General features: G+C 41.0%; 1 protein-coding gene and 12 long non-coding RNA genes across 13 annotated transcripts; all 13 read left to right on the top strand.

Annotated features, from left to right (window-relative positions):
• Position 1: 1 nt before the first annotated feature.
• LOC115536343 (uncharacterized) lies at positions 2 to 1,300 on the top strand. The gene is made up of 4 exons (XR_003974645.1): positions 2 to 120; positions 479 to 543; positions 871 to 1,040; positions 1,194 to 1,300. It is a non-coding gene; the product is annotated as an uncharacterized LOC115536343 (long non-coding RNA).
• Positions 1,301 to 1,323: 23 nt separating this feature from the next.
• LOC115536345 (uncharacterized) lies at positions 1,324 to 2,484 on the top strand. Its single transcript, XR_003974647.1, has 4 exons — positions 1,324 to 1,363; positions 1,722 to 1,786; positions 2,114 to 2,283; positions 2,437 to 2,484. It is a non-coding gene; the product is annotated as an uncharacterized LOC115536345 (long non-coding RNA).
• A 3-nt stretch (positions 2,485 to 2,487) lies between these two features.
• On the top strand, positions 2,488 to 3,775 carry LOC115536342 (uncharacterized). The gene is made up of 4 exons (XR_003974644.1): positions 2,488 to 2,606; positions 2,965 to 3,029; positions 3,346 to 3,515; positions 3,669 to 3,775. It is a non-coding gene; the product is annotated as an uncharacterized LOC115536342 (long non-coding RNA).
• Positions 3,776 to 3,798: 23 nt separating this feature from the next.
• On the top strand, positions 3,799 to 4,958 carry LOC115536353 (uncharacterized). The gene is made up of 4 exons (XR_003974655.1): positions 3,799 to 3,838; positions 4,196 to 4,260; positions 4,588 to 4,757; positions 4,911 to 4,958. It is a non-coding gene; the product is annotated as an uncharacterized LOC115536353 (long non-coding RNA).
• Positions 4,959 to 5,040: 82 nt separating this feature from the next.
• Positions 5,041 to 6,201, top strand: LOC115536351 (uncharacterized). Its single transcript, XR_003974653.1, has 4 exons — positions 5,041 to 5,080; positions 5,439 to 5,503; positions 5,831 to 6,000; positions 6,154 to 6,201. It is a non-coding gene; the product is annotated as an uncharacterized LOC115536351 (long non-coding RNA).
• A 3-nt stretch (positions 6,202 to 6,204) lies between these two features.
• LOC115536341 (uncharacterized) lies at positions 6,205 to 7,503 on the top strand. The gene is made up of 4 exons (XR_003974643.1): positions 6,205 to 6,323; positions 6,682 to 6,746; positions 7,074 to 7,243; positions 7,397 to 7,503. It is a non-coding gene; the product is annotated as an uncharacterized LOC115536341 (long non-coding RNA).
• Positions 7,504 to 7,963: 460 nt separating this feature from the next.
• Positions 7,964 to 8,745, top strand: LOC115536360 (uncharacterized). The gene is made up of 3 exons (XR_003974663.1): positions 7,964 to 7,988; positions 8,316 to 8,485; positions 8,639 to 8,745. It is a non-coding gene; the product is annotated as an uncharacterized LOC115536360 (long non-coding RNA).
• An 802-nt stretch (positions 8,746 to 9,547) lies between these two features.
• Positions 9,548 to 11,000, top strand: LOC115536338 (uncharacterized). Its single transcript, XR_003974640.1, has 4 exons — positions 9,548 to 9,716; positions 9,870 to 10,039; positions 10,398 to 10,462; positions 10,779 to 11,000. It is a non-coding gene; the product is annotated as an uncharacterized LOC115536338 (long non-coding RNA).
• A 231-nt stretch (positions 11,001 to 11,231) lies between these two features.
• Positions 11,232 to 12,380, top strand: LOC115536352 (uncharacterized). The gene is made up of 4 exons (XR_003974654.1): positions 11,232 to 11,271; positions 11,629 to 11,693; positions 12,010 to 12,179; positions 12,333 to 12,380. It is a non-coding gene; the product is annotated as an uncharacterized LOC115536352 (long non-coding RNA).
• Positions 12,381 to 12,462: 82 nt separating this feature from the next.
• On the top strand, positions 12,463 to 13,623 carry LOC115536350 (uncharacterized). The gene is made up of 4 exons (XR_003974652.1): positions 12,463 to 12,502; positions 12,861 to 12,925; positions 13,253 to 13,422; positions 13,576 to 13,623. It is a non-coding gene; the product is annotated as an uncharacterized LOC115536350 (long non-coding RNA).
• Positions 13,624 to 13,626: 3 nt separating this feature from the next.
• Positions 13,627 to 14,914, top strand: LOC115536344 (uncharacterized). Its single transcript, XR_003974646.1, has 4 exons — positions 13,627 to 13,745; positions 14,104 to 14,168; positions 14,485 to 14,654; positions 14,808 to 14,914. It is a non-coding gene; the product is annotated as an uncharacterized LOC115536344 (long non-coding RNA).
• Positions 14,915 to 15,335: 421 nt separating this feature from the next.
• On the top strand, positions 15,336 to 16,146 carry LOC115536358 (uncharacterized). The gene is made up of 3 exons (XR_003974661.1): positions 15,336 to 15,400; positions 15,717 to 15,886; positions 16,040 to 16,146. It is a non-coding gene; the product is annotated as an uncharacterized LOC115536358 (long non-coding RNA).
• A 427-nt stretch (positions 16,147 to 16,573) lies between these two features.
• On the top strand, positions 16,574 to 24,429 carry LOC115536301 (mucin-5AC). The gene is made up of 19 exons (XM_030348119.1): positions 16,574 to 16,632; positions 16,949 to 17,118; positions 17,272 to 17,441; positions 17,800 to 17,864; positions 18,181 to 18,350; positions 18,504 to 18,673; positions 19,032 to 19,096; positions 19,424 to 19,593; positions 19,747 to 19,916; positions 20,275 to 20,339; positions 20,666 to 20,835; positions 20,942 to 21,049; positions 21,231 to 21,814; positions 22,000 to 22,064; positions 22,276 to 22,454; positions 22,553 to 22,812; positions 23,061 to 23,122; positions 23,369 to 23,511; positions 24,087 to 24,429. The coding sequence occupies exons 2-19, from the start codon at positions 17,049 to 17,051 to the stop codon at positions 24,176 to 24,178; spliced, it is 2,778 nt and encodes a 925-aa protein (XP_030203979.1). The 5' UTR covers positions 16,574 to 16,632; positions 16,949 to 17,048; the 3' UTR covers positions 24,179 to 24,429.
• Positions 24,430 to 27,221: the final 2,792 nt, after the last annotated feature.

Genomic DNA, 27,221 nt, shown 5'->3' with positions numbered 1-27,221 from the left:
CCCTCAGTTCCTACTGTGTCTTTCACGGTAGAGGCTACACTATCAAAGCCTTTCACTGCAGAGTTAACAAACCAAACGACTGCAGAGTTTCAAGAACTGCAAACAACTGTTGTGACATCTGTAAGTTGATATCATTTCAAACTTGAAGTCTTTCACGTTGCCCTCTTTTGCCTCTCGTCCTTCGATAACCTTGCGATGCATTCCATATTACTTGATTCGTTCAGCGTGTTTGCCATATTTGTCGTTGTGGTTTGCTTTCATCTGGTGAAACCTTTTACATGTCTGGCCTCATGAGCGGTAATGCACACAGCACTACACTAGATAATTCCAACAACCTTTACAGGGTTTATTTGGATTTCATACAGTCGTGAATTGAGACGTCATTTTACGAACCTTTAACTTCAGAGGGATTTGCATTGATTGCATTCATTTTTAAGGGGTTGTCCATCTTTTAAAATTGTGTATGCTGTTCCCATAGTGCGATGCGATCTTCCAGGAGGCCTATGGGTCGGTTTTCATCACCACTCTTGTCCTTGGATTCAGGTAAATGATCCTTCTTAAATAACCAAATTTTCCATATGAATATAGGTCCTGTTGACAAATTTCAATCATTGTTCTTAATTTCTGAAAAGTAGCAATTGTACCGATGTAGTTTAGGGTTAATCACAACGCACAATGATAAAGGCTAATTGAAACAATCTAAACGATAATATTAAGATCCAGGCACCATAGGGTCAAAGAATAAGTTCTGTTGCATGCATTATAAGCTAAACATGATGGTATATGTTCCCCAACTGTAAGCTAGAGCATCAAGCTTTCAAGTTGATTTCAAGTTGAATGGTCTCATAATGATGGCAATCTGTTTTTCAGCCCGTCCATCGATGGAAACACTACAATAGAGGTGGAGCTTGTTTTCAATAACACAGCATCACCTGAAGTGACCGTTTCAACTGCCGATGTACTGGAGACCATGACGACGGCAGCAACCAACACCTCCGCTGGCGGATTCTCCTTTGATCCTGAATCTATTGTTGTCACAGGTATGGTCACATTTTCCATATTTCATCCAATGATAAAAGTAACAGCACTTTGCTCGTAACCAATAACTTGTTGCTCAAGTATGTGGCTTTTCCCTGATTCTTGCGCTTATGCATGTACAAATACATAGTTACAAGTGACATGTTCCTTCTCAGAAACGCCAACCTCAACGACAGCACCAACAACAACTACGGCAACTCCAGAACCCTCAGTTCCTACTGTGTCTTTCACGGTAGAGGCTACACTATCAAAGCCTTTCACTGCAGAGTTAACAAACCAAACGACTGCAGAGTTTCAAGAACTGCAAACAACTGTTGTGACATCTGTAAGTTGATATCATTTCAAACTTGAAGTCTTTCACGTTGCCCTCTTTTGCCTCTCGTCCTTCGATAACCTTGCGATGCATTCCATATTACTTGATTCGTTCAGCGTGTTTGCCATATTTGTCGTTGTGGTTTGCTTTCATCTGGTGAAACCTTTTACATGTCTGGCCTCATGAGCGGTAATGCACACAGCACTACACTAGATAATTCCAACAACCTTTACAGGGTTTATTTGGATTTCATACAGTCGTGAATTGAGACGTCATTTTACGAACCTTTAACTTCAGAGGGATTTGAATTGATTGCATTCATTTTTAAGGGGTTGTCCATCTTTTAAAATTGTGTATGCTGTTCCCATAGTGCGATGCGATCTTCCAGGAGGCCTATGGGTCGGTTTTCATCACCACTCTTGTCCTTGGATTCAGGTAAATGATCCTTCTTAAATAACCAAATTTTCCATATGAATATAGGTCCTGTTGACAAATTTCAATCATTGTCCTTAATTTCTGAAAAGTAGCAATTGTACCGATGAAGTTTAGGGTTAATCACAACGCACAATGATAAAGGCTAATTGAAACAATCTAAACGATAATATTAAGATCCAGGCACCATAGGGTCAAAGAATAAGTTCTGTTGCATGCATTATAAGCTAAACATGATGGTATATGTTCCCCAACTGTAAGCTAGAGCATCAAGCTTTCAAGTTGATTTCAAGTTGAATGGTCTCATAATGATGGCAATCTGTTTTTCAGCCCGTCCATCGATGGAAACACTACAATAGAGGTGGAGCTTGTTTTCAATAACACAGCATCACCCGAAGTGACCGTTTCAACTGCCGATGTACTGGAGACCATGACGACGGCAGCAACCAACACCTCCGCTGGCGGATTCTCCTTTGATCCTGAATCTATTGTTGTCACAGGTATGGTCACATTTTCCATATTTCATCCAATGATAAAAGTAACAGCACTTTGCTCGTAACCAATAACTTGTTGCTCAAGTATGTGGCTTTTCCCTGATTCTTGCGCTTATGCATGTACAAATACATAGTTACAAGTGACATGTTCCTTCTCAGAAACGCCAACCTCAACGACAGCACCAACAACAACTACGGCAACTCCAGAACCCTCAGTTCCTACTGTGTCTTTCACGGTAGAGGCTACACTATCAAAGCCTTTCACTGCAGAGTTAACAAACCAAACGACTGCAGAGTTTCAAGAACTGCAAACAACTGTTGTGACATCTGTAAGTTGATATCATTTCAAACTTGAAGTCTATCACGTTGCCCTCTTTTGCCTCTCGTCCTTCGATAACCTTGCGATGCATTCCATATTACTTGATTCGTTCAGCGTGTTTGCCATATTTGTCGTTGTGGTTTGCTTTCATCTGGTGAAACCTTTTACATGTCTGGCCTCATGAGCGGTAATGCACACAGCACTAAACTAGATAATTCCAAAAACCTTTACAGGGTTTATTTGGATTTCATACAGTCGGGAATTGAGACGTCATTTTACGAACCTTTAACTTCAGAGGGATTTGCATTGATTGCATTCATTTTTAAGGGGTTGTCCATCTTTTAAAATTGTGTATCCTGTTCCCATAGTGCGATGCGATCTTCCAGGAGGCCTATGGGTCGGTTTTCATCACCACTCTTGTCCTTGGATTCAGGTAAATGATCCTTCTTAAATAACCAAATTTTCCATATGAATATAGGTCCTGTTGACAAATTTCAATCATTGTTCTTAATTTCTGAAAAGTAGCAATTGTACCGATGTAGTTTAGGGTTAATCACAACGCACAATGATAAAGGCTGATTGAAACGATCTAAACGATAATAGTAAGATCCAGGCACCATAGGGTCAAAGAATAAGTTCTGTTGTATGCATTATAAGCTAAACATGATGGTATATGTTCCCCAACTGTAAGCTAGAGCATCAAGCTTTCAAGTTGAATGGTCTCATAATGATGGCAATCTGTTTTTCAGCCCGTCCATCGATGGAAACACTACAATAGAGGTGGAGCTTGTTTTCAATAACACAGCATCACCTGAAGTGACCGTTTCAACTGCCGATGTACTGGAGACCATGACGACGGCAGCAACCAACACCTCCGCTGGCGGATTCTCCTTTGATCCTGAATCTATTGTTGTCACAGGTATGGTCACATTTTCCATATTTCATCCAATGATAAAAGTAACAGCACTTTGCTCGTAACCAATAACTTGTTGCTCAAGTATGTGGCTTTTCCCTGATTCTTGCGCTTATGCATGTACAAATACATAGTTACAAGTGACATGTTCCTTCTCAGAAACGCCAACCTCAACGACAGCACCAACAACAACTACGGCAACTCCAGAACCCTCAGTTCCTACTGTGTCTTTCACGGTAGAGGCTACACTATCAAAGCCTTTCACTGCAGAGTTAACAAACCAAACGACTGCAGAGTTTCAAGAACTGCAAACAACTGTTGTGACATCTGTAAGTTGATATCATTTCAAACTTGAAGTCTTTCACGTTGCCCTCTTTTGCCTCTCGTCCTTCGATAACCTTGCGATGCATTCCATATTACTTGATTCGTTCAGCGTGTTTGCCATATTTGTCGTTGTGGTTTGCTTTCATCTGGTGAAACCTTTTACATGTCTGGCCTCATGAGCGGTAATGCACATAGACTACACTAGATAATTCCAAAAACCTTTACAGGGTTTATTTGGATTTCATACAGTCGTGAATTGAGACGTCATTTTACGAACCTTTAACTTCAGAGGGATTTGCATTGATTGCATTCATTTTTAAGGGGTTGTCCATCTTTTAAAATTGTGTATGCTGTTCCCATAGTGCGATGCGATCTTCCAGGAGGCCTATGGGTCGGTTTTCATCACCACTCTTGTCCTTGGATTCAGGTAAATGATCCTTCTTAAATAACCAAATGTTCCATATGAATATAGGTCCTGTTGACAAATTTCAATCATTGTTCTTAATTTCTGAAAAGTAGCAATTGTACCGATGTAGTTTAGGGTTAATCACAACGCACAATGATAAAGGCTGATTGAAACGATCTAAACGATAATATTAAGATCCAGGCACCATAGGGTCAAAGAATAAGTTCTGTTGTATGCATTATAAGCTAAACATGATGGTATATGTTCCCCAACTGTAAGCTAGAGCATCAAGCTTTCAAGTTGATTTCAAGTTGAATGGTCTCATAATGATGGCAATCTGTTTTTCAGCCCGTCCATCGATGGAAACACTACAATAGAGGTGGAGCTTGTTTTCAATAACACAGCATCATCTGAAGTGACCGTTTCAACTGCCGATGTACTGGAGACCATGACGACGGCAGCAACCAACACCTCCGCTGGCGGATTCTCCTTTGATCCTGAATCTATTGTTGTCACAGGTATGGTCACATTTTCCATATTACATCCAATGATAAAAGTAACAGCACTTTGCTCGTAACCAATAACTTGTTGCTCAAGTATGTGGCTTTTCCCTGATTCTTGCGCTTATGCATGTACAAATACATAGTTACAAGTGACATGTTCCTTCTCAGAAACGCCAACCTCAACGACAGCACCAACAACAACTACGGCAACTCCAGAACCCTCAGTTCCTACTGTGTCTTTCACGGTAGAGGCTACACTATCAAAGCCTTTCACTGCAGAGTTAACAAACCAAACGACTGCAGAGTTTCAAGAACTGCAAACAACTGTTGTGACATCTGTAAGTTGATATCATTTCAAACTTGAAGTCTTTCACCTTGCCCTCTTTTGCCTCTCGTCCTTCGATAACCTTGCGATGCATTCCATATTACTTGATTCGTTCAGCGTGTTTGCCATATTTGTCGTTGTGGTTTGCTTTCATCTGGTGAAACCTTTTACATGTCTGGCCTCATGAGCGGTAATGCACACGGCACTACACTAGATAATTCCAACAACCTTTACAGGGTTTATTTGGATTTCATACAGTCGTGAATTGAGACGTCATTTTACGAACCTTTAACTTCAGAGGGATTTGCATTGATTGCATTCATTTTTAAGGGGTTGTCCATCTTTTAAAATTGTGTATGCTGTTCCCATAGTGCGATGCGATCTTCCAGGAGGCCTATGGGTCGGTTTTCATCACCACTCTTGTCCTTGGATTCAGGTAAATGATCCTTCTTAAATAACCAAATTTTCCATATGAATATAGGTCCTGTTGACAAATTTCAATCATTGTTCTTAATTTCTGAAAAGTAGCAATTGTACCGATGTAGTTTAGGGTTAATCACAACGCACAATGATAAAGGCTAATTGAAACAATCTAAACGATAATATTAAGATCCAGGCACCATAGGGTCAAGGAATAAGTTCTGTTGCATGCATTATAAGCTAAACATGATGGTATATGTTCCCCAACTGTAAGCTAGAGCATCAAGCTTTCAAGTTGATTTCAAGTTGAATGGTCTCATAATGATGGCAATCTGTTTTTCAGCCCGTCCATCGATGGAAACACTACAATAGAGGTGGAGCTTGTTTTCAATAACACAGCATCACCCGAAGTGACCGTTTCAACTGCCGATGTACTGGAGACCATGACGACGGCAGCAACCAACACCTCCGCTGGCGGATTCTCCTTTGATCCTGAATCTATTGTTGTCACAGGTATGGTCACATTTCCCATATTTCATCCAATGATAAAAGTAACAGCACTTTGCTCATAACCAATAACTTGTTGCTCAAGTATGTGGCTTTTCCCTGATTCTTGCGCTTATGCATGTACAAATACATAGTTACAAGTAACATGTTCCTTCTCAGAAACGCCAACCTCAACGACAGCACCAACAACAACTACGGCAACTCCAGAACCCTCAGTTCCTACTGTGTCTTTCACGGTAGAGGCTACACTATCAAAGCCTTTCACTGCAGAGTTAACAAACCAAACGACTGCAGAGTTTCAAGAACTGCAAACAACTGTTGTGACATCTGTAAGTTGATATCATTTCAAACTTGAAGTCTTTCACGTTGCCCTCTTTTGCCTCTCGTCCTTCGATAACCTTGCGATGCATTCCATATTACTTGATTCGTTCAGCGTGTTTGCCATATTTGTCGTTGTGGTTTGCTTTCATCTGGTGAAACCTTTTACATGTCTGGCCTCATGAGCGGTAATGCACACAGCACTACACTAGATAATTCCAACAACCTTTACAGGGTTTATTTGGATTTCATACAGTCGTGAATTGAGACGTCATTTTACGAACCTTTAACTTCAGAGGGATTTGCATTGATTGCATTCATTTTTAAGGGGTTGTCCATCTTTTAAAATTGTGTATGCTGTTCCCATAGTGCGATGCGATCTTCCAGGAGGCCTATGGGTCGGTTTTCATCACCACTCTTGTCCTTGGATTCAGGTAAATGATCCTTCTTAAATAACCAAATTTTCCATATGAATATAGGTCCTGTTGACAAATTTCAATCATTGTTCTTAATTTCTGAAAAGTAGCAATTGTACCGATGTAGTTTAGGGTTAATCACAACGCACAATGATAAAGGCTAATTGAAACAATCTAAACGATAATATTAAGATCCAGGCACCATAGGGTCAAAGAATAAGTTCTGTTGCATGCATTATAAGCTAAACATGATGGTATATGTTCCCCAACTGTAAGCTAGAGCATCAAGCTTTCAAGTTGATTACAAGTTGAATGGTCTCATAATGATGGCAATCTGTTTTTCAGCCCGTCCATCGATGGAAACACTACAATAGAGGTGGAGCTTGTTTTCAATAACACAGCATCACCTGAAGTGACCGTTTCAACTGCCGATGTACTGGAGACCATGACGACGGCAGCAACCAACACCTCCGCTGGCGGATTCTCCTTTGATCCTGAATCTATTGTTGTCACAGGTATGGTCACATTTTCCATATTTCATCCAATGATAAAAGTAACAGCACTTTGCTCGTAACCAATAACTTGTTGCTCAAGTATGTGGCTTTTCCCTGATTCTTGCGCTTATGCATGTACAAATACATAGTTACAAGTGACATGTTCCTTCTCAGAAACGCCAACCTCAACGACAGCACCAACAACAACTACGGCAACTCCAGAACCCTCAGTTCCTACTGTGTCTTTCACGGTAGAGGCTACACTATCAAAGCCTTTCACTGCAGAGTTAACAAACCAAACGACTGCAGAGTTTCAAGAACTGCAAACAACTGTTGTGACATCTGTAAGTTGATATCATTTCAAACTTGAAGTCTTTCACGTTGCCCTCTTTTGCCTCTCGTCCTTCGATAACCTTGCGATGCATTCCATATTACTTGATTCGTTCAGCGTGTTTGCCATATTTGTCGTTGTGGTTTGCTTTCATCTGGTGAAACCTTTTACATGTCTGGCCTCATGAGCGGTAATGCACATAGACTACACTAGATAATTCCAAAAACCTTTACAGGGTTTATTTGGATTTCATACAGTCGTGAATTGAGACGTCATTTTACGAACCTTTAACTTCAGAGGGATTTGCATTGATTGCATTCATTTTTAAGGGGTTGTCCATCTTTTAAAATTGTGTATGCTGTTCCCATAGTGCGATGCGATCTTCCAGGAGGCCTATGGGTCGGTTTTCCTCACCACTCTTGTCCTTGGATTCAGGTAAATGATCCTTCTTAAATAACCAAATGTTCCATATGAATATAGGTCCTGTTGACAAATTTCAATCATTGTTCTTAATTTCTGAAAAGTAGCAATTGTACCGATGTAGTTTAGGGTTAATCACAACGCACAATGATAAAGGCTGATTGAAACGATCTAAACGATAATATTAAGATCCAGGCACCATAGGGTCAAAGAATAAGTTCTGTTGTATGCATTATAAGCTAAACATGATGGTATATGTTCCCCAACTGTAAGCTAGAGCATCAAGCTTTCAAGTTGATTACAAGTTGAATGGTCTCATAATGATGGCAATCTGTTTTTCAGCCCGTCCATCGATGGAAACACTACAATAGAGGTGGAGCTTGTTTTCAATAACACAGCATCACCTGAAGTGACCGTTTCAACTGCCGATGTACTGGAGACCATGACGACGGCAGCAACCAACACCTCCGCTGGCGGATTCTCCTTTGATCCTGAATCTATTGTTGTCACAGGTATGGTCACATTTTCCATATTTCATCCAATGATAAAAGTAACAGCACTTTGCTCGTAACCAATAACTTGTTGCTCAAGTATGTGGCTTTTCCCTGATTCTTGCGCTTATGCATGTACAAATACATAGTTACAAGTGACATGTTCCTTCTCAGAAACGCCAACCTCAACGACAGCACCAACAACAACTACGGCAACTCCAGAACCCTCAGTTCCTACTGTGTCTTTCACGGTAGAGGCTACACTATCAAAGCCTTTCACTGCAGAGTTAACAAACCAAACGACTGCAGAGTTTCAAGAACTGCAAACAACTGTTGTGACATCTGTAAGTTGATATCATTTCAAACTTGAAGTCTTTCACGTTGCCCTCTTTTGCCTCTCGTCCTTCGATAACCTTGCGATGCATTCCATATTACTTGATTCGTTCAGCGTGTTTGCCATATTTGTCGTTGTGGTTTGCTTTCATCTGGTGAAACCTTTTACATGTCTGGCCTCATGAGCGGTAATGCACATAGACTACACTAGATAATTCCAAAAACCTTTACAGGGTTTATTTGGATTTCATACAGTCGTGAATTGAGACGTCATTTTACGAACCTTTAACTTCAGAGGGATTTGCATTGATTGCATTCATTTTTAAGGGGTTGTCCATCTTTTAAAATTGTGTATGCTGTTCCCATAGTGCGATGCGATCTTCCAGGAGGCCTATGGGTCGGTTTTCCTCACCACTCTTGTCCTTGGATTCAGGTAAATGATCCTTCTTAAATAACCAAATGTTCCATATGAATATAGGTCCTGTTGACAAATTTCAATCATTGTTCTTAATTTCTGAAAAGTAGCAATTGTACCGATGTAGTTTAGGGTTAATCACAACGCACAATGATAAAGGCTGATTGAAACGATCTAAACGATAATATTAAGATCCAGGCACCATAGGGTCAAAGAATAAGTTCTGTTGTATGCATTATAAGCTAAACATGATGGTATATGTTCCCCAACTGTAAGCTAGAGCATCAAGCTTTCAAGTTGAATGGTCTCACAATGATGGCAATCTGTTTTTCAGCCCGTCCATCGATGGAAACACTACAATAGAGGTGGAGCTTGTTTTCAATAACACAGCATCACCCGAAGTGACCGTTTCAACTGCCGATGTACTGGAGACCATGACGACGGCAGCAACCAACACCTCCGCTGGCGGATTCTCCTTTGATCCTGAATCTATTGTTGTCACAGGTATGGTCACATTTTCCATATTTCATCCAATGATAAAAGTAACAGCACTTTGCTCGTAACCAATAACTTGTTGCTCAAGTATGTGGCTTTTCCCTGATTCTTGCGCTTATGCATGTACAAATACATAGTTACAAGTGACATGTTCCTTCTCAGAAACGCCAACCTCAACGACAGCACCAACAACAACTACGGCAACTCAAGAACCCTCAGTTCCTACTGTGTCTTTCACGGTAGAGGCTACACTATCAAAGCCTTTCACTGCAGAGTTAACAAACCAAACGACTGCAGAGTTTCAAGAACTGCAAACAACTGTTGTGACATCTGTAAGTTGATATCATTTCAAACTTGAAGTCTTTCACGTTGCCCTCTTTTGCCTCTCGTCCTTCGATAACCTTGCGGTGCATTCCATATTACTTGATTCGTTCAGCGTGTTTGCCATATTTGTCGTTGTGGTTTGCTTTCATCTGGTGAAACCTTTTACATGTCTGGCCTCATGAGCGGTAATGCACACAGCACTACACTAGATAATTCCAACAACCTTTACAGGGTTTATTTGGATTTCATACAGTCGTGAATTGAGACGTCATTTTACGAACCTTTAACTTCAGAGGGATTTGCATTGATTGCATTCATTTTTAAGGGGTTGTCCATCTTTTAAAATTGTGTATGCTGTTCCCATAGTGCGATGCGATCTTCCAGGAGGCCTATGGGTCGGTTTTCATCACCACTCTTGTCCTTGGATTCAGGTAAATGATCCTTCTTAAATAACCAAATTTTCCATATGAATATAGGTCCTGTTGACAAATTTCAATCATTGTTCTTAATTTCTGAAAAGTAGCAATTGTACCAATGTAGTTTAGGGTTAATCACAACGCACAATGATAAAGGCTGATTGAAACGATCTAAACGATAATATTAAGATCCAGGCACCATAGGGTCAAAGAATAAGTTCTGTTGTATGCATTATAAGCTAAACATGATGGTATATGTTCCCCAACTGTAAGCTAGAGCATCAAGCTTTCAAGTTAAATGGTCTCATAATGATGGCAATCTGTTTTTCAGCCCGTCCATCGATGGAAACACTACAATAGAGGTGGAGCTTGTTTTCAATAACACAGCATCACCTGAAGTGACCGTTTCAACTGCCGATGTACTGGAGACCATGAAGACGGCAGCAACCAACACCTCCGCTGGCGGATTCTCCTTTGATCCTGAATCTATTGTTGTCACAGGTATGGTCACATTTTCCATATTTCATCCAATGATAAAAGTAACAGCACTTTGCTCGTAACCAATAACTTGTTGCTCAAGTATGTGGCTTTTCCCTGATTCTTGCGCTCATGCATGTACAAATACATAGTTACAAGTGACATGTTCCTTCTCAGCAACGCCAACCTCAACGACAGCACCAACAACAACTACGGCAACTCCAGAACCCTCAGTTCCTACTGTGTCTTTCACGGTAGAGGCTACACTATCAAAGCCTTTCACTGCAGAGTTAACAAACCAAACGACTGCAGAGTTTCAAGAACTGCAAACAACTGTTGTGACATCTGTAAGTTGATATCATTTCAAACTTGAAGTCTTTCACGTTGCCCTCTTTTGCCTCTCGTCCTTCGATAACCTTGCGATGCATTCCATATTACTTGATTCGTTCAGCGTGTTTGCCATATTTGTCGTTGTGGTTTGCTTTCATCTGGTGAAACCTTTTACATGTCTGGCCTCATGAGCGGTAATGCACATAGACTACACTAGATAATTCCAAAAACCTTTACAGGGTTTATTTGGATTTCATACAGTCGTGAATTGAGACGTCATTTTACGAACCTTTAACTTCAGAGGGATTTGCATTGATTGCATTCATTTTTAAGGGGTTGTCCATCTTTTAAAATTGTGTATGCTGTTCCCATAGTGCGATGCGATCTTCCAGGAGGCCTATGGGTCGGTTTTCATCACCACTCTTGTCCTTGGATTCAGGTAAATGATCCTTCTTAAATAACCAAATGTTCCATATGAATATAGGTCCTGTTGACAAATTTCAATCATTGTTCTTAATTTCTGAAAAGTAGCAATTGTACCGATGTAGTTTAGGGTTAATCACAACGCACAATGATAAAGGCTGATTGAAACGATCTAAACGATAATATTAAGATCCAGGCACCATAGGGTCAAAGAATAAGTTCTGTTGTATGCATTATAAGCTAAACATGATGGTATATGTTCCCCAACTGTAAGCTAGAGCATCAAGTTTTCAAGTTGAATGGTCTCATAATGATGGCAATCTGTTTTTCAGCCCGTCCATCGATGGAAACACTACAATAGAGGTGGAGCTTGTTTTCAATAACACAGCATCATCTGAAGTGACCGTTTCAACTGCCGATGTACTGGAGACCATGACGACGGCAGCAACCAACACCTCCGCTGGCGGATTCTCCTTTGATCCTGAATCTATTGTTGTCACAGGTATGGTCACATTTTCCATATTACATCCAATGATAAAAGTAACAGCACTTTGCTCGTAACCAATAACTTGTTGCTCAAGTATGTGGCTTTTCCCTGATTCTTGCGCTTATGCATGTACAAATACATAGTTACAAGTGACATGTTCCTTCTCAGAAACGCCAACCTCAACGACAGCACCAACAACAACTACGGCAACTCCAGAACCCTCAGTTCCTACTGTGTCTTTCACGGTAGAGGCTACACTATCAAAGCCTTTCACTGCAGAGTTAACAAACCAAACGACTGCAGAGTTTCAAGAACTGCAAACAACTGTTGTGACATCTGTAAGTTGATATCATTTCAAACTTGAAGTCTTTCACCTTGCCCTCTTTTGCCTCTCGTCCTTCGATAACCTTGCGATGCATTCCATATTACTTGATTCGTTCAGCGTGTTTGCCATATTTGTCGTTGTGGTTTGCTTTCATCTGGTGAAACCTTTTACATGTCTGGCCTCATGAGCGGTAATGCACACGGCACTACACTAGATAATTCCAACAACCTTTACAGGGTTTATTTGGATTTCATACAGTCGTGAATTGAGACGTCATTTTACGAACCTTTAACTTCAGAGGGATTTGCATTGATTGCATTCATTTTTAAGGGGTTGTCCATCTTTTAAAATTGTGTATGCTGTTCCCATAGTGCGATGCGATCTTCCAGGAGGCCTATGGGTCGGTTTTCATCACCACTCTTGTCCTTGGATTCAGGTAAATGATCCTTCTTAAATAACCAAATTTTCCATATGAATATAGGTCCTGTTGACAAATTTCAATCATTGTTCTTAATTTCTGAAAAGTAGCAATTGTACCGATGTAGTTTAGGGTTAATCACAACGCACAATGATAAAGGCTAATTGAAACAATCTAAACGATAATATTAAGATCCAGGCACCATAGGGTCAAGGAATAAGTTCTGTTGCATGCATTATAAGCTAAACATGATGGTATATGTTCCCCAACTGTAAGCTAGAGCATCAAGCTTTCAAGTTGATTTCAAGTTGAATGGTCTCATAATGATGGCAATCTGTTTTTCAGCCCGTCCATCGATGGAAACACTACAATAGAGGTGGAGCTTGTTTTCAATAACACAGCATCACCCGAAGTGACCGTTTCAACTGCCGATGTACTGGAGACCATGACGACGGCAGCAACCAACACCTCCGCTGGCGGATTCTCCTTTGATCCTGAATCTATTGTTGTCACAGGTATGGTCACATTTCCCATATTTCATCCAATGATAAAAGTAACAGCACTTTGCTCATAACCAATAACTTGTTGCTCAAGTATGTGGCTTTTCCCTGATTCTTGCGCTTATGCATGTACAAATACATAGTTACAAGTGACATGTTCCTTCTCAGAAACGCCAACCTCAACGACAGCACCAACAACAACTACGGCAACTCCAGAACCCTCAGTTCCTACTGTGTCTTTCACGGTAGAGGCTACACTATCAAAGCCTTTCACTGCAGAGTTAACAAACCAAACGACTGCAGAGTTTCAAGAACTGCAAACAACTGTTGTGACATCTGTAAGTTGATATCATTTCAAACTTGAAGTCTTTCACGTTGCCCTCTTTTGCCTCTCGTCCTTCGATAACCTTGCGATGCATTCCATATTACTTGATTCGTTCAGCGTGTTTGCCATATTTGTCGTTGTGGTTTGCTTTCATCTGGTGAAACCTTTTACATGTCTGGCCTCATGAGCGGTAATGCACACAGCACTACACTAGATAATTCCAAAAACCTTTACAGGGTTTATTTGGATTTCATACAGTCGTGAATTGAGACGTCATTTTACGAACCTTTAACTTCAGAGGGATTTGCATTGATTGCATTCATTTTTAAGGGGTTGTCCATCTTTTAAAATTGTGTATTCTGTTCCTATAGTGCGATGCGATCTTCCAGGAGGCCTATGGGTCGGTTTTCATCACCACTCTTGTCCTTGGATTCAGGTATATGATCCTTCTTAAATAACCAAATTTTCCATATGAATATAGGTCCTGTTGACAAATTTCAATCATTGTTCTTAATTTCTGAAAAGTAGCAATTGTACCGATGTAGTTTAGGGTTATTCACAACGCACAATGATAAAGGCTGATTGAAACGATCTAAACGATAATATTAAGATCCAGGCACCATAGGGTCAAAGAATTAGTTCTGTTGTATGCATTATAAGCTAAACATGATGGTATATGTTCCCCAACTGTAAGCTAGAGCATCAAGCTTTCAAGTTAAATGGTCTCATAATGATGGCAATCTGTTTTTCAGCCCGTCCATCGATGGAAACACTACAATAGAGGTGGAGCTTGTTTTCAATAACACAGCATCACCTGAAGTGACCGTTTCAACTGCCGATGTACTGGAGACCATGACGACGGCAGCAACCAACACCTCCGCTGGCGGATTCTCCTTTGATCCTGAATCTATTGTTGTCACAGGTATGGTCACATTTTCCATATTTCATCCAATGATAAAGGTAACAGCACTTTGCTCGTAACTAATAACTTGTTGCTCAAGTATGTGGCTTTTCCCTGATTCTTGCGCTTATGCATGTACAAATACATAGTTACAAGTGACATGTTCCTTCTCAGAAACGCCAACCTCAACGACAGCACCAACAACAACTACGGCAACTCCAGAACCCTCAGTTCCTACTGTGTCTTTCACGGTAGAGGCTACACTATCAAAGCCTTTCACTGCAGAGTTAACAAACCAAACGACTGCAGAGTTTCAAGAACTGCAAACAACTGTTGTGACATCTGTAAGTTGATATCATTTCAAATTTGAAGTCTTTCACGTTGCCCTCTTTTGCCTCTCGTCCTTCGATAACCTTGCGATGCATTCCATATTACTTGATTCGTTCAGCGTGTTTGCCATATTTGTCGTTGTGGTTTGCTTTCATCTGGTGAAACCTTTTACATGTCTGGCCTCATGAGCGGTAATGCACACAGCACTACACTAGATAATTCCAACAACCTTTACAGGGTTTATTTGGATTTCATACAGTCGTGAATTGAGACGTCATTTTACGAACCTTTAACTTCAGAGGGATTTGCATTGATTGCATTCATTTTTAAGGGGTTGTCCATCTTTTAAAATTGTGTATGCTGTTTCCATAGTGCGATGCGATTTTCCAGGAGGCCTATGGGTCGGTTTTCATCACCACTCTTGTCCTTGGATTCAGGTAAATGATCCTTCTTAAATAACCAAATTTTCCATATGAATATAGGTCCTGTTGACAAATTTCAATCATTGTTCTTAATTTCTGAAAAGTAGCAATTGTACCGATGTAGTTTAGGGTTAATCACAACGCACAATGATAAAGGCTAATTGAAACAATCTAAACGATAATATTAAGATCCAGGCACCATAGGGTCAAAGAATAAGTTCTGTTGCATGCATTATAAGCTAAACATGATGGTATATGTTCCCCAACTGTAAGCTAGAGCATCAAGCTTTCAAGTTGAATGGTCTCATAATGATGGCAATCTGTTTTTCAGCCCGTCCATCGATGGAAACACTACAATAGAGGTGGAGCTTGTTTTCAATAACACAGCATCACCTGAAGTGACCGTTTCAACTGCCGATGTACTGGAGACCATGACGACGGCAGCAACCAACACCTCCGCTGGCGGATTCTCCTTTGATCCTGAATCTATTGTTGTCACAGGTATGGTCACATTTTCCATATTTCATCCAATGATAAAAGTAACAGCACTTTGCTCGTACCCAATAACTTGTTGCTCAAGTATGTGGCTTTTCCCTGATTCTTGCGCTTATGCATGTACAAATACATAGTTACAAGTGACATGTTCCTTCTCAGAAACGCCAACCTCAACGACAGCACCAACAACAACTACGGCAACTCCAGAACCCTCAGTTCCTACTGTGTCTTTCACGGTAGAGGCTACACTATCAAAGCCTTTCACTGCAGAGTTAACAAACCAAACGACTGCAGAGTTTCAAGAACTGCAAACAACTGTTGTGACATCTGTAAGTTGATATCATTTCAAATTTGAAGTCTTTCACGTTGCCCTCTTTTGCCTCTCGTCCTTCGATAACCTTGCGATGCATTCCATATTACTTGATTCGTTCAGCGTGTTTGCCATATTTGTCGTTGTGGTTTGCTTTCATCTGGTGAAACCTTTTACATGTCTGGCCTCATGAGCGGTAATGCACACAGCACTACACTAGATAATTCCAACAACCTTTACAGGGTTTATTTGGATTTCATACAGTCGTGAATTGAGACGTCATTTTACGAACCTTTAACTTCAGAGGGATTTGCATTGATTGCATTCATTTTTAAGGGGTTGTCCATCTTTTAAAATTGTGTATGCTGTTTCCATAGTGCGATGCGATTTTCCAGGAGGCCTATGGGTCGGTTTTCATCACCACTCTTGTCCTTGGATTCAGGTAAATGATCCTTCTTAAATAACCAAATTTTCCATATGAATATAGGTCCTGTTGACAAATTTCAATCATTGTTCTTAATTTCTGAAAAGTAGCAATTGTACCGATGTAGTTTAGGGTTAATCACAACGCACAATGATAAAGGCTAATTGAAACAATCTAAACGATAATATTAAGATCCAGGCACCATAGGGTCAAAGAATAAGTTCTGTTGCATGCATTATAAGCTAAACATGATGGTATATGTTCCCCAACTGTAAGCTAGAGCATCAAGCTTTCAAGTTGAATGGTCTCATAATGATGGCAATCTGTTTTTCAGCCCGTCCATCGATGGAAACACTACAATAGAGGTGGAGCTTGTTTTCAATAACACAGCATCACCTGAAGTGACCGTTTCAACTGCCGATGTACTGGAGACCATGACGACGGCAGCAACCAACACCTCCGCTGGCGGATTCTCCTTTGATCCTGAATCTATTGTTGTCACAGGTATGGTCACATTTTCCATATTTCATCCAATGATAAAAGTAACAGCACTTTGCTCGTAACCAATAACTTGTTGCTCAAGTATGTGGCTTTTCCCTGATTCTTGCGCTTATGCATGTACAAATACATAGTTACAAGTGACATGTTCCTTCTCAGAAACGCCAACCTCAACGACAGCACCAACAACAACTACGGCAACTCCAGAACCCTCAGTTCCTACTGTGTCTTTCACGGTAGAGGCTACACTATCAAAGCCTTTCACTGCAGAGTTAACAAACCAAACGACTGCAGAGTTTCAAGAACTGCAAACAACTGTTGTGACATCTGTAAGTTGATATCATTTCAAACTTGAAGTCTTTCACGTTGCCCTCTTTTGCCTCTCGTCCTTCGATAACCTTGCGATGCATTCCATATTACTTGATTCGTTCAGCGTGTTTGCCATATTTGTCGTTGTGGTTTGCTTTCATCTGGTGAAACCTTTTACATGTCTGGCCTCATGAGCGGTAATGCACACAGCACTACACTAGATAATTCCAAAAACCTTTACAGGGTTTATTTGGATTTCATACAGTCGTGAATTGAGACGTCATTTTACGAACCTTTAACTTCAGAGGGATTTGCATTGATTGCATTCATTTTTAAGGGGTTGTCCATCTTTTAAAATTGTGTATGCTGTTCCAATAGTGCGATGCGATCTTCCAGGAGGCCTATGGGTCGGTTTTCATCACCACTCTTGTCCTTGGATTCAGGTAAATGATCCTTCTTAAATAACCAAATTTTCCATATGAATATAGGTCCTGTTGACAAATTTCAATCATTGTTCATAATTTCTGAAAAGTAGCAATTGTACCGATGTAGTTTAGGGTTAATCACAACGCACAATGATAAAGGCTGATTGAAACGATCTAAACGATAATATTCAGATCCAGGCACCATAGGGTCAAAGAATAAGTTCTGTTGTATGCATTATAAGCTAAACATGATGGTATATGTTCCCCAACTGTAAGCTAGAGCATCAAGCTTTCAAGTTGAATGGTCTCATAATGATGGCAATCTGTTTTTCAGCCCGTCCATCGATGGAAACACTACAATAGAGGTGGAGCTTGTTTTCAATAACACAGCATCACCTGAAGTGACCGTTTCAACTGCCGATGTACTGGAGACCATGACGACGGCAGCAACCAACACCTCCGCTGGCGGATTCTCCTTTGATCCTGAATCTATTGTTGTCACAGGTATGGTCACATTTTCCATATTTCATCCAATGATAAAAGTAACAGCACTTTGCTCGTAACCAATAACTTGTTGCTCAAGTATGTGGCTTTTCCCTGATTCTTGCGCTTATGCATGTACAAATACATAGTTACAAGTAACATGTTCCTTCTCAGAAACGCCAACCTCAACGACAGCACCAACAACAACTACGGCAACTCCAGAACCCTCAGTTCCTACTGTGTCTTTCACGGTAGAGGCTACACTATCAAAGCCTTTCACTGCAGAGTTAACAAACCAAACGACTGCAGAGTTTCAAGAACTGCAAACAACTGTTGTGACATCTGTAAGTTGATATCATTTCAAACTTGAAGTCTTTCACGTTGCCCTCTTTTGCCTCTCGTCCTTCGATAACCTTGCGATGCATTCCATATTACTTGATTCGTTCAGCGTGTTTGCCATATTTGTCGTTGTGGTTTGCTTTCATCTGGTGAAACCTTTTACATGTCTGGCCTCATGAGCGGTAATGCACACAGCACTACACTAGATAATTCCAACAACCTTTACAGGGTTTATTTGGATTTCATACAGTCGTGAATTGAGACGTCATTTTACGAACCTTTAACTTCAGAGGGATTTGCATTGATTGCATTCATTTTTAAGGGGTTGTCCATCTTTTAAAATTGTGTATGCTGTTCCCATAGTGCGATGCGATCTTCCAGGAGGCCTATGGGTCGGTTTTCATCACCACTCTTGTCCTTGGATTCAGGTATATGATCCTTCTTAAATAACCAAATTTTCCATATGAATATAGGTCCTGTTGACAAATTTCAATCATTGTTCTTAATTTCTGAAAAGTAGCAATTGTACCGATGTAGTTTAGGGTTAATCACAACGCACAATGATAAAGGCTGATTGAAACGATCTGAACGATAATATTAAGATCCAGGCACCATAGGGTCAAAGAATAAGTTCTGTTGCATGCATTATAAGCTAAACATGATGGTATATGTTCCCCAACTGTAAGCTAGAGCATCAAGCTTTCAAGTTGATTTCAAGTTGAATGGTCTCATAATGTTGGCAATCTGTTTTTCAGCCCGTCCATCGATGGAAACACTACAATAGAGGTGGAGCTTGTTTTCAATAACACAGCATCACCTGAAGTGACCGTTTCAACTGCCGATGTACTGGAGACCATGACGACGGCAGCAACCAACACCTCCGCTGGCGGATTCTCCTTTGATCCTGAATCTATTGTTGTCACAGGTATGGTCACATTTTCCGTATTTCATCCAATGATAAAAGTAACAGCACTTTGCTCGTAACCAATAACTTGTTGCTCAAGTATGTGGCTTTTCCCTGATTCTTGCGCTTATGCATGTACAAATACATAGTTACAAGTGACATGTTCCTTCTCAGAAACGCCAACCTCAACGACAGCACCAACAACAACTACGGCAACTCCAGAACCCTCAGTTCCTACTGTGTCTTTCACGGTAGAGGCTACACTATCAAAGCCTTTCACTGCAGAGTTAACAAACCAAACGACTGCAGAGTTTCAAGAACTGCAAACAACTGTTGTGACATCTGTAAGTTGATATCATTTCAAACTTGAAGTCTTTCACGTTGCCCTTTTTTGCCTCTCGTCCTTCGATAACCTTGCGATGCATTCAATATTACTTGATTCGTTCAGCGTGTTTGCCATATTTGTCGTTGTGGTTTGCTTTCATCTGGTGAAACCTTTTACATGTCTGGCCTCATGAGCGGTAATGCACACAGCACTACACTAGATAATTCCAAAAACCTTTACAGGGTTTATTTGGATTTCATACAGTCGGGAATTGAGACGTCATTTTACGAACCTTTAACTTCAGAGGGATTTGCATTGATTGCATTCATTTTTAAGGGGTTGTCCATCTTTTAAAATTGTGTATGCTGTTCCCATAGTGCGATGCGATCTTCCAGGAGGCCTATGGGTCGGTTTTCATCACCACTCTTGTCCTTGGATTCAGGTAAATGATCCTTCTTAAATAACCAATTTTCCATATGAATATAGGTCCTGTTGACAAATTTCAATCATTGTTCTTAATTTCTGAAAAGTAGCAATTGTACCGATGTAGTTTAGGGTTAATCACAACGCACAATGATAAAGGCTGATTGAAACGATCTGAACGATAATATTAAGATCCAGGCACCATAGGGTCAAAGAATAAGTTCTGTTGCATGCATTATAAGCTAAACATGATGGTATATGTTCCCCAACTGTAAGCTAGAGCATCAAGCTTTCAAGTTGATTTCAAGTTGAATGGTCTCATAATGATGGCAATCTGTTTTTCAGCCCGTCCATCGATGGAAACACTACAATAGAGGTGGAGCTTGTTTTCAATAACACAGCATCACCTGAAGTGACCGTTTCAACTGCCGATGTACTGGAGACCATGACGACGGCAGCAACCAACACCTCCGCTGGCGGATTCTCCTTTGATCCTGAATCTATTGTTGTCACAGGTATGGTCACACTTTCCATATTTGATAAAAAATAATATTTCCAATAACAAAAGTAAAACAAAGGTTTGTATAAATACATAGTTACAAGTAACATGTTCCTTCTCAGAAACGCAAATCCCAACAGCAACTCCGACGACAGCAGCAACAGCAACTACAACTACGCCAACTCCAGCTACAGCACCCTCAGTTCCAACTACAGATTATTTTGTCACAGGTATGATTACAATTTCCATTCTGGATATTATGATAAAAGTTATGGGGTTAGGGTAAGGGTTCGACAGAATCTCAGTTGATCATGACTCTATCCTAGTCATAGGTACAGTATGCAAGATCAAAGAAATAGCAACGGATTCACTTTCCTCGCTTTTCTAAATATATAAATACAACGTTTACAGGAACTCTCACACCAAGCTCAACCAAGGCACCCATCACAAGCACAATCGTCTCTTCTGTTACACCAACCATCACAACAGACGTATCGGTTCCCACCCCAACTGTAAATGTTGCTCCTGTCACGGTCACAACTGGAGCATCTTCCACATCAAGCAGCACCATGGGTTCCACCCAAACATCTTCCACAGCAAGCAGCACCATGGGTTCCACCCAAACATCTTCCACAGCAAGCAGCACCATGGGTTCCACCCAAACATCTTCCACAGCAAGCAGCACCATGGGTTCCACCCAAACATCTTCCACAGCAAGCAGCACCATGGGTTCCACCCAAACATCTTCCACAGCAAGCAGCACCATGGGTTCCACCCAAACATCTTCCACAGCAAGCAGCACCATGGGTTCCACCCAAACACCTTCCAGCGAATCCACGACCAGCCTCATGACGACCACCAGTCCTCCGACCGCACCATCAGCCCCTGCTCCGACCTTCAGTTTGTCGGTTACGTTAACACAAACTTACGACGAACAATTATCAAACCCGAGCAGTCAGCAGTTTATTGCACTGCAGTTGATCGTTGTTACAACGGTGAGTTGGACACAGTTGTGGTTGATTAAAAAAATGAATGTAACCTGGTGTTCGAAGAATTTGAAATATTGGCTAGTTATTTTGTATTGATCGTTTTGTTTCTCTTGACATTTCATACAGATTTGATATAATCTACTTTGAAAGCCATTTCAATGTTTTTTTACATTTCAATGTTTTCTCCTTAGTGTAATGCTATCTACAGGGCAGAATATGGATTCCTTTTCATCCGCGTTATTGTCATTGGATTCAGGTAAAACCTTGGAAACCTCCTCATGACTGTAAATATATCTAGGCCTACAGATATTTTTGCAAGGCATTTTGTGGCCTCACCACAATGCGAATGATAATATACTCCATTCCAAGTCTCGTATGCCAATTAATCGCTGTACCCCTGTCTCTGAACCAGCTTTCTGACATAAAATTTGAATTGTTGCAATCGTAATGATAACCTGTTTTTCCAGACCTGCCGGAGGTCGACGTATGGCCAACACTGAAACCGTTTTGGAGCTTGTGTTCAATAATACTGCCCCAAGTGAAAGTATTCCGCCAGCAGAGGAAGTTGCAAATGTCTTGAGAAATGCTGCAATGGACAACTCCACTGATAGTCTCCAAATTGATGCTACCACTATTGTTGTCGAAAGTAAGTTCTTAAATTTCAATAAAATGTATCACATACAGTGTATATCATATCATAAACGTAAATTACTAAACGCAAAAACCCAAAATGCGTCTTTACAGGAGTTGTTACCACTACCACAACGATTGCCCCAACAACTGCCCAACCACTGACAATAACTGCCAAACCAACGGCTACAACAGCCCAACCACCTGCTACAAATGCCCAACTACCGGCCCCAACTCAAACCACAACCACTGCTGCAGTAGCGTTGGCTAACGTCCGATTTGGATTCCGTTCTGTCAGAGACACATTTACAGCAGACCTTTTGAATCCCTCATCAGCAGCCTTCCAAAATCGAGCCACAACCATCACATCTGCGGTAATAACATTTTGAGCACCTGGGCGGCTTACATGGGAACCAAGTTGCTCCTTAAACAACATTTGCCTTTGATAATTATCTAAATGAGGGATCCATCCCGTATCACTTGTTGCTACTCTGCAAAGCTATGTTAAGTAGGTGATACACAGAATTTTAACAGATGTCAGCGGTGAATAACACAGTGCTTATTTGGTATTCCTTGAAATGAACAAAGCCTTCTTATTCTAACTGTCTTTTCCTCTGTGCAGCTCGAACCCTTGTTCAGAAGAGCTTTTGGTTCCTTCACTAGCTTGCAAGTGGTAACTTTCAGGTACCTTTTGAAGCCTCGGGTGGCATTCTATGATATTAAAATAAAATGTTACTTGGAAAATGTCAACGTTCTAAACTGTGTTTTACAAAATAAGATAACTAGAATTAAATTTTCGCATACACATTATATTACACATTATGTATACATATTAACATATTAAAGTTTGGCTTGGCATTCATGTGTCTCAGTTCACTGGTTAGTACATCAATTTAAAACAAAGATATGTGCTACAATTTTTTTCCCTAGCCAAGGATCGATCATCACCACCATGGACGCAAAGTTCAGTTCAGCTCCTTCTAGTGACCAGATAGCCAGAGTTCTGACCGATGCCGCAGGAACCATCACAGCTTTTGACATTGAAACCAACTCTATTACTGTTAATGGTATAGGTAAGATATGCAAACACATTTGTAAAATAAGTGTGATGCGGGTGTGTGTGTGTGTGTGTGTGTGTGTGTGTGTGTGTGTGTGTGTGTGTGTGTGTGTGTGTGTGTGTGTGTGTGTGTGTGTGTGTCATTTTTAAAATGATAATACAATGATTTTCTTCTGAATCTTTCCTACTAATTGAGTCCTCTTTGTTTGTGTAACGTTTAATTGTTAGGAAATTACTTCATCCCACATTTTTAATTATTTAGCCGCAAATGAATGCAATTAAGTAGTTAGATGGAAGTAAAAAGGTTTAGGACGATTCTAAATCCTGAAGCATGGTTGTCATGGGATAGGTGAACTGAAGGATGATTGACGGATAGATTGATTTACACACCCTTGATATAGTTATACCACTGCTAGGTAAAACACCAAGCATCTTATCATGCTAGACATTGCATTGTCTTTCCAATACTCTCATCCCTTTTTCACAGTTCTAAAACGATGGAAATGTGGAGGTGATTTTAAGACTGACTGATGACTGGTGATTTAAGATATTTCACTAACTAATCAAGTACATTGTTACTCTTTCGTACAGTGACGGGGGGAGTTTCAAGTGGAATGAACAAAAGCAGTGCCTTCATCATATCTTCGATGGCACTTCTCTCATGGCTACTCGTTTCAAGCTGATCATAGGACTTGGGTGTTCACTCAAGACAAACCCAAGACAACACATAAGAACCATTTTAACTAAGAAACATTATTAACCCTATTAACCATGTTAACCACAGAATTATATTAACCAAGATAAACAAACAAATGAATAATATATATTACTAAATGAATTGCTATTTAATCACAACAGAGTATTTCTAATTAAGATATCATGCACTTTGCTTGTAAACAAAAGACTATTCTCTTAAATAAAAAGATTAAGCTATCATATTTGTTCTTGTCTAGTGTCATCGAAAAATATTTTAAATGTAGACCCCTCTATATCTTGTATGGGGAAATATTATCAAAATATAAAGAAAGAAAGAAAGAAAGAAAGAAAGAAAGAAAGAAAGAAAGAAAGAAAGAAAGAAAGAAAGAAAGAAAGAAAGAAAGAAAGAAAGAAAGAAAGATTAGTATTGCATCGCAGAAGATTAGGGTGTGTAACAATTGGAGAAACCGTTGTTGATACATAGGGGAGATATGTTTTAGTGAATTGTCAGATATACTCAGAACCCTGGACTCTCTTAAATTTTTAGGCACCCAACTATGTCGATGAACCATTTGTTCAAGATATATTCTTGAAGGTGTCATGAGAACGGCAATAAATTCTTATAGGGGGTGACTTTAATTTCTGCCTGTATCCTGTTCTGATAAGTCAGCTCTATCAGTATACAAATCTAGAGTAGAGAAAATCACCATAGAATAAAATGGACGAACTCCAGTGTCTCATAGCGAGGAGCAAGGACTTTCATTCCTCGGCTGTGTTTGCGTTCGTGGAGACCCGTCGGTCGCCAGCTATACCTGATTGGTCTGTGGAGTTGGAAGGCTTCTCTACGTTCCGGGTGGACAGGGACTTCGAGGCAGTGAACAAGTCGCGTGGAGGTGGAGTACTGGTTTTTGTTAACGATCGCTGGAGTTCGGATGTAACAGTGATTCTGGAAAACTGTTCCACTGAAATAGAATCCCTCTTCATCCTCTGTCAGCCATTTTATCCCCCCTGTGAGTTCAGCTCATTCATTCTCGTGTGCGTTTAAATTCCGCCTTCTGCTGACGTCACCGCAGCAGTAGACACACTGGACGAGCAGTTAATGAGTGTGGAACGCCAGTACCCGGACAGATTTGCTGTAGTTTTGAGAGACTGCAGCAACAACTTTCTGAAGGGAATCCCTCCTCGGTCTAGAAAGGCCTCAAGAAGATCACCAACTACAAACCAAAGCCCCCGCAGGCACCCAACAGCCTCCCCCTTGCCAACGAGCTCAATGAGTTCTATTGCAGGTTTGAGAAGGAGTTCCCCCCGGCCCCCTCCCTCCACACCCCCAGGACACAACCACCCCTGCACCCAAGCAGGGCCATCGTTCCCCTGCTACTCCTCCCCCGCCTCCTCCCCTCTCTCCCTCCTCGTCACCCCCCTTCTCTGTCACAGAGATGCAGGTGCAAAATCGGTTTAGGAGTCAGAATCACCGGAAGGCTGCCGGTCCGGATTCCGTCTCTCCCTCAGCCCTGAAGCACTGTGCCGACCAGCTGGCCCCGGTGCTTACCAACACCCTGCTGCAGGTGCCGGTCTCTACCTGTAAGTGGATTACCGACTTCCTGACCAACAGGTCTCAGCGGGTGAAGCTGGGGAAGAGTATTTACCAGCTCCAGGTCCACAAGAACTGGCTTCCCGCAGGGCTGTGTCCTGTGTCCAGCCATGTTTTCCCTGTACACCCACAGCTGCACGTCCCTCCAACCGTTGGTCAAGCTCCTGAAGTTTGCAGACGACACCACCCTGGTGAACCTCATCTCCAGGGGGGACGAGTCTGAATACAGGAGGGAGATCGAGCGGCTACAGAGCTGGTGCAGCTGCAAAAACCTGGAGCTCAACGCACGGGAGATGGTGGTAGACTTCAGGAGAAACGCCGCTCCGCCCACTCCCATCATGCTCGGTGAAACCCCGGTTGCAAAGGTTGGAGATGAGAAAAAAAATACCTTCCCCTTTAAACCCTGCATACACTTCTGTACTCCAAAATAAAGATGGAAAGCAAAGAACACACAAAGTGTAGCAGTACACAAACTAATAGTCACAATGGAACCCAAAAGACAATAAGGTTTCAAATAACACCTGTCTTTACCAAAATGCCAGGAAAATCAGCACTGTTTATCAAATCAACATCAATGTAACCAGCAAGACAAGTAGTTAGGGTAAAACCCCACAAACAGCCATATACTTAGCAAAACATCCCAAACAGCCATATACTTAAAAATTGCCAAGATGAATAATTTACTTTGTAGCCTATGTGTGAGTTAGGTTGCAATTTGCATTGCACTTGAGATTTTCATTTCAATCATTCTACAAACAAACCCATGTACAAGATACAGGATATTGTAAGTGAATTGACATTACAGTTGAGATTGAACATTTCAAACCTACCTATGTACGAGAGAGAGAGAGAGAGAGAGAGAGAGAGAGAGAGAGAGAGAGAGAGAGAGAGAGAGAGAGTCTATGAGTGACGATAGATATATTGTTCTCCACATCACACGCTTCTGACAAGTCCTTTTTCCATCAGATTTTCAAGCGAATTAACTCTTAAAGCGAATTAATTTGTAGCGACATAAGAAGCGCCTAAACGGTTTTCCATCGACAGAATGATTATAGCGAATTAAAATTGTGTCACAATGCCCCGTGTTGAAGCGCATTTTTCTGACCCGCTAGATGATTTTCCATCAACAATGCGCATGCGCGACATTCTATATCGCTTCAGCCGTTTTCCATTACTTTTATGTCGCTAGAACTTTCCCAAAACCACCTCTGCAGAGCGAATTAACTTAGTGCGACAAAATCGGCGTTAGAGCGATATAACCCTTTTTCCATCACATATGTCGCACTAACTTTTGATGCGCATCATTTTAAAGCGCATTATCTTTTTGATGGAAAAAGGACTACAGAGTCCTACTTATTGACGTCTTCTCACAGGTCTTCACCTAGCGCCACTTCACAGCTCCTGCTGCTTCTGCTGTTGCGGTATGTTCAACACTTCGG

The sequence above is a fragment of the Gadus morhua genome, chromosome 22, assembly GCF_902167405.1.
Source record: "Gadus morhua chromosome 22, gadMor3.0, whole genome shotgun sequence".
In the NCBI taxonomy this organism is placed as follows: Eukaryota; Metazoa; Chordata; class Actinopteri; order Gadiformes; family Gadidae; genus Gadus; species Gadus morhua.
The sequence above is the reverse complement of the archived record's forward strand: the minus strand, read 5'-3'. Positions and strand labels throughout refer to the sequence as shown.

What these genes read in the sequence shown, in the direction of transcription:
- LOC115536301 (XM_030348119.1), top strand. Translation starts at nt 17,049, where the DNA reads ATGACGACGGCAGCAACCAACACCTCCGCTGGCGGATTCTCCTTTGAT. An exon ending in ACTCTTGTCCTTGGATTCAG is followed by an intron (nt 20,340 to 20,665) that starts GTAAATGATCCT and finishes TCTGTTTTTCAG; the next exon opens with CCCGTCCATCGATGGAAACA. An exon ending in TACCACTATTGTTGTCGAAA is followed by an intron (nt 22,455 to 22,552) that starts GTAAGTTCTTAA and finishes GCGTCTTTACAG; the next exon opens with GAGTTGTTACCACTACCACA.